The 5622-nt window shown below is 44.7% G+C and overlaps 1 protein-coding gene across 1 annotated transcript; it reads left to right on the top strand.

Annotated features, from left to right (window-relative positions):
- Positions 1-2892: 2892 nt before the first annotated feature.
- Positions 2893-5418, top strand: hoxb13a (homeobox B13a). Its single transcript, XM_035654824.1, has 2 exons — positions 2893-3776; positions 4771-5418. Exons 1-2 carry the CDS (start codon positions 3062-3064, stop codon positions 5016-5018), a joined length of 963 nt encoding a protein of 320 aa, XP_035510717.1. The 5' UTR covers positions 2893-3061; the 3' UTR covers positions 5019-5418.
- The last annotated feature ends 204 nt before the right edge of the window (positions 5419-5622 follow it).

Raw genomic sequence — 5622 nt, 5'->3', positions numbered from 1 at the left:
GGATGTTTTCCTTAACACCTATGAATGATCCCTCTGAGATTAGAGTTTGCAGTCATCTGAAGTTAATACAAGAAGGTCTTTTTGCTAACTGCTTGACACAAATCTAGTCTCATGGGTTTGGGTCAGTCAGGTAGTGTGTCTTTGTGTGTGTGTGTGTGTGTGTGTGTGTGTGTGTGTGTGTGTGTGTGACTGCAGGCACACACACTGTTTGGGAACTTCAGAGACAATTCAATGCAAAGCGTTTTAAAGCGGCTGGGGAGAGTTTGTCATCAGTGGGATGACGTTCAGTTGTTATTAAATTATGGTATAGTGGAATATAACTCCGCGCACACACACAGAGAGGATACAATTACATTCACTCTTCTGGAATATGTGAAACTTCTCTAATGGCTTCACAGCGTGTTAACACCGCTGATTTCAAGAGCTCATGTCATTCTTTTCTCTTATCTGTCAAGACTCCGCATATCCATGAAACTACATACTCATTATAAACCCAAACGGCTTCTTACTTTATCACTTACTATTTTTATTTTATTTTATTTTATTTTATTTTATTTTATTTTATTTTATTTTACTTGAACTATTTTCACATAGGTAACAGTAGTTTGGTAATACTAAAAAAAACAAATAAAAACAACCTTAATAATAATTAATAAAAAGTTAGGTCTACTTACTCTCTGGAGCTTTCAAACGCATCTCACGGTGTGTATCAGTGAACTCTTTTTAGCTATTGTTTATCTTGTCTTATTTATTATATTTTGAAAGTCCATATTTATCTTTATTTGCCAAACGTTCCGCCTAAAAAGGATCAAACTAGACAAACTAAACTAGAAATAAAAATGTGAACAAACGGCTCGATTCTTTATAATTTCTTTCCGTCAGCCCTGATGGCTTAACGCTTTAAATTCATATTGTTCTGTTTTTGATTTCAAAACTATTTCAAATGCTCTTAAATGCTTGTTAATGTCCCTTTCTTGCTTGTGCAGTTTGCCTCCATATCTGAACATATTGTGTTATTAATTCAGTCTCTATTAGATCTCAAACAAGTTTTATCTCAGATTTATTTCTCCTTAATATTTAAAAGCTATACGCAGTGAAAACATCTGTCCCCGCTGCTTCCGCCTCCATCACCTGGAGCCGCTTCACACCTGCTTCTTAGGTCTGCTGGATAGTGCTGAGAGAGGAACGCGGCTGCTTTTTTAAAGGAGATCTAATGCAGAAATAAAGTGTAATGCATTTATACGGAATCAGTTATGCCGTGCACACAGAGCACATCTCCGGCCCCTCTAGGTCCCTGAAAAGCAAGAGAAAATAATCACAGCAGGGTGAATTCCTGGATGAACCATGCAAAAATAAAACAGACAGGATTAAATGCAATGAAATACTAGCTCACTATCGACAACTATTCGCTTGGGAAGGCTCAGTTTGTGCCTCTGGTCCTGCTGCTCCCACTGTGAGTCTCAGCATTAAGATCCTGTTGTGTGGCGTTGTGTAAAATAATGTGTATAAAGCGAAAACAAATTGTATGAGCTAATGCTCAATCTGCATGCTCCTATGTGCAAAAACATGACGTCTTATGCGCATGACAGACGGACCTTTTCTTTAATTACTGCCCACTGAAGGAATATTTGATGACATTCAGGGTTTTAGCTTCTAAAACTACTACTCGATTATCATTTTCATGTTCAGTAATAACATTTAGAGCAAGATGTGAACACACAGTTTCTCACACTTGTCCTTGATACATGTTGAAAGCGACAGTCAACCCACGAGGGCTTTCATCCTAAAATATCTTTAAGTTCTTCGTGCAACTATAAAGCGTTTGAAGAATTATTTCCAAACCGGGCCAGGCGCATTTTGAGACCTTCTCTCGCATAAATTCAAACCCATGAGCAGCTTGTGAAATGATTACGCACACAACGCGGCTCAGAAGTGCCGTGAAAACCTTTGAGAAGCGCTTTGAACCAAAGCCATATTCCTCAAATCTTAAGACCTCCAAATCCCTTCCATAAATGCCCTTTACGCTTCCTTCAGGCCGTTGCTGTGACAGCAGGGCAGAAGAGAATCTGCCCAAGAGGGTGCAGTTATTTTAATAATCAAATGTTTCTTTTGAAAAGCTAGAAATACTCCTGGTATGTTATGATTTTCTAATACTTTTATGACAACGATAAACTTTTTTCCACGCATTTGGCAGCACCGGTTATACGTCTTTAAATGTGTCCATAACTCTGTGTAATTCTTTTTTTACACTGGAGTTCAAATAATTATAGGTCGTATTTAGATGAATGAAACATATTAATATTATTATTATCAACAAGAAATCGTTCAATCTTTTTATCCAAATTTTCAATGTCAAAACTATTTGAATTTACTTTAATTTACTACATATTTTCATCCTCACCAAAACATGAATGGAACTAGTCAGTGGTTCAGCTTTAATGGATCTGCATAAGCGCGCTCCACATGCGTCTTTACGCAAAAGGCAAAAAGTGATTTCTTTTTCTGTTTCTATGATAGTGACACTCTTCCTGGCAACCGCAGGAGATCAGAGACTCGACTTTGACATAATGCAGCTGCGCGAGGAAAAGCGGAGCTGAACCGCTCCACTGAGCTCCTCTCGTGCCACAGCTCGAGCCTCATAAAAATATTTTTCTTTGACTGACAATCTCCAACAAGTCTCTTCTTCGCCTCCTTTTTTCCCTTCTTGTCCCGTCACGTGATCATCCGGTCTCATCCAATGGACACGCGCCCCCCCTCCTCTCCTGGTCCCGGGGGCTTGTTGCGTCAAAGCTGCGGCTGGGATGTAACTGGGGCTTCGGCCGGTTACCGAGAGTCTTTGCCTCCGAGCGAGCGCCGTCAGTAAACGGTGCAGCAGGGCAGCGCACGCGTGCTCTGACAGTGCGCGTGACGGTACATGTGAATAACTTGACCCGGCAGTGAGCGGGAGAGCCAGCGGTCAGTTCACCTCATTCAGCCAATGTAGCAGCTTAGCGCACGGGACCGGATAGAGTCTGAGAGGAAACGGCGACGAGCGGAGGCCAGACCGGGAAAAGGAGCGCCTATGACAGCCTCCCTGGTCCTAAACCCTCGCTGGCCAGGGGACACGGTGATGTTTGTGTATGACAACAACTTGGACGACCTGAACAAGAACATGGAGGGGCTGGTGGGCAGCGGCAACTTCGCTGCCAGTCAGTGCCGCAACATTATGGCGCACTCGGCGGCAGCCGCTGCTTTGGGCGGCCACCCGTCCGGTCTGGTGCACTCTTCGGCTGGCTACTCCACAGTGGATGTGTCCGCTTCAGGCTCCGGCGAGACAGGCGCGTCCTCGGGGAAGCAGTGCGCGGCCGGGCCCTGTCCGGCTGCAGCCGTGCCGCACCAGAGCTCCTCGGCTGCCACCGCGTTACCGTACAGCTACTTTGGTAACGGCTACTACCCGTGCAGGATGGGGCGGGGTTCTCTGAAGTCCTGCACCCAGGCGGCCGGAGCCGCGCTCAGCTCGCAGTACATGGACACTACGGTGAACTCTGACGAATACTCGAACCACCGAGCCAAAGAGTTCGCCTTTTACCACGGCTACCCCAGCCCGTACCAATCCATGGCCAGCTACCTGGACGTGTCGGTGGTCCAAACGCTAGGAGCCGGGGAGCCGCGCCATGACACCCTGCTCCCCATGGACAGCTACCAGCCCTGGGCTCTCACCAACGGCTGGGGGGGACAGATGTACTGCTCCAAGGACCAGGGACAGGCCGGACACCTCTGGAAGTCCGCTCTGGCTGGTAATACACCGTTTTATTCTCCTCTAAACACATATTTGTACAGTCTGTGCATTTAAAGGAGCTTTGTGCAGCTATGTAGAATGATGTAGGTCCACTGCTAGACAACGTTTAGTCATGTGTGACATATGTTATTAGGAATGAATTATAGACTTTCTTTTGAAAGTAACCAATTTGATGACATGATTAATATGCTCTCATAATTAAAAACAGTCTTCATGCATTTGGAATAAAGCTACAAAGTTAATATGAGCAGTTCTCTGTACAACAGATAAATAAGCAGTGTGCTTTAGGCAGAGCTGTGGCTGATGTTAATCACAGCTCAAACAGTCTGAGGGCTAATAAAATAAAATAAAACAATCTGTTTGGAGCGGACACAGTGTCACAGTGTCAGTATGTCAGGTCAATATTCATATTCGTTATGGTTCTGCCTCATCGTGCTCATCAGGCCATTGATGGATCAAAAGGTCATGTGTTGCCTGGCACAGAGAGACTGATCTGTTAACCAATTAGCTTGTTATCAGATGACTTATAATGAAGTATAACTGTCAGCACAATGATTGGACTGGGGTTATGTGATTCTAAAGAAGGACGGTGATGCATTCAGATCTATCTTTATTTATTTATTTATTCATCACAGAGGGAAACAGACATTAGGCAGTGAATTAAAAATCACTATAAGCAGCACATTCAACCGAGGTTTCTAGAACAACTGTCCGTTTCCACGTGCATGCACAGTCAGCAGTGCATTTGGGGACAGAAGGTGCACGCTCATGCTGCTTGCAGACGGCAGACATCCACCATGTTGTCTGCCTGTGTCGCAGGATGGATGTCCAATCAGCTCCAAGCATAACGTCGCTGTCCTCCTCGTTTAAGCCGCAGCCAGTAAATGCAACACAGCACACTCGCGCCTGTATTGCACTCTGTTAGAAACCCACGAGTGTGTCCCGCTGTGTGCAGCCTCGCCCTCAGACTGCCCTCTTCTCTTTGTCCGCAGATGTGGTGGCCCACCAGCACGACGGCTCGCCTTTCCGCCGGGGAAGGAAGAAGCGGATACCGTACACCAAGGTCCAGCTCAAAGAACTGGAGAAAGAGTACGCGGCCAACAAATTCATCACCAAGGACAAGAGGAGGAAGATCTCCGCCGCCACCAACCTGTCGGAGCGGCAGATCACCATCTGGTTCCAGAACCGGAGGGTGAAGGAGAAGAAGTTCGTGGCCAAAGTGAAGACCAGCGCGCCGTAGCACACACGTCCCTTCGCTTTGGACGATTTAGTGGAGGAACTTGGTGTGTTTGCGTGTTATACATTAAGAATGAACACAGAGAAATGAAAAAAAAAAAGAAGAAAAAACTCGACGTGGTACTCCAGGCGGACTGGGACTGTGCGTAACCGTGTGCGTCCACAAATGGAAGAAAAAGACGAATAAAAAAAGGACATAAAGGACAAAATAAGACGAAAGAAAAGAACCAAAGCCCTCTGATAAACCGTCTCCTCAGAGGCATCCTGTAAATACAGCACCTTCCTGCCTGCTTTGATGTAACTGTCTGTCTACTGTCTGTGTTAGTGTTTGTCACTGTTGTCCGTGCCCATGATATAGCCGAAAACACACTATTATGCTGTTCATATTGTTTATAACGCCTGTAAACCAGTAATCAAAGTATAGTGCAACACTTAATAAATTCTTTTAATCCTGATTTAGTCTCCAGCAGCTCTTATATCTTTAAATCCATCAATATCTAAACTGGCTACTTTAAATTCGGGCGGGCTATTTGTTTCTGGTCGTCCCTTCCTCCAAACTAGGCCCGTAAAATGTGCAAATGTGCCAAACATCCGCTTTTAGGTCATAT

This window comes from Morone saxatilis, unplaced genomic scaffold (genome assembly GCF_004916995.1).
Source record: "Morone saxatilis isolate NCDOM2014 unplaced genomic scaffold, NCSU_SB_2.0 Contig14, whole genome shotgun sequence".
In the NCBI taxonomy this organism is placed as follows: domain Eukaryota; kingdom Metazoa; phylum Chordata; class Actinopteri; family Moronidae; genus Morone; species Morone saxatilis.
The sequence above is the reverse complement of the archived record's forward strand: the minus strand, read 5'-3'. Positions and strand labels throughout refer to the sequence as shown.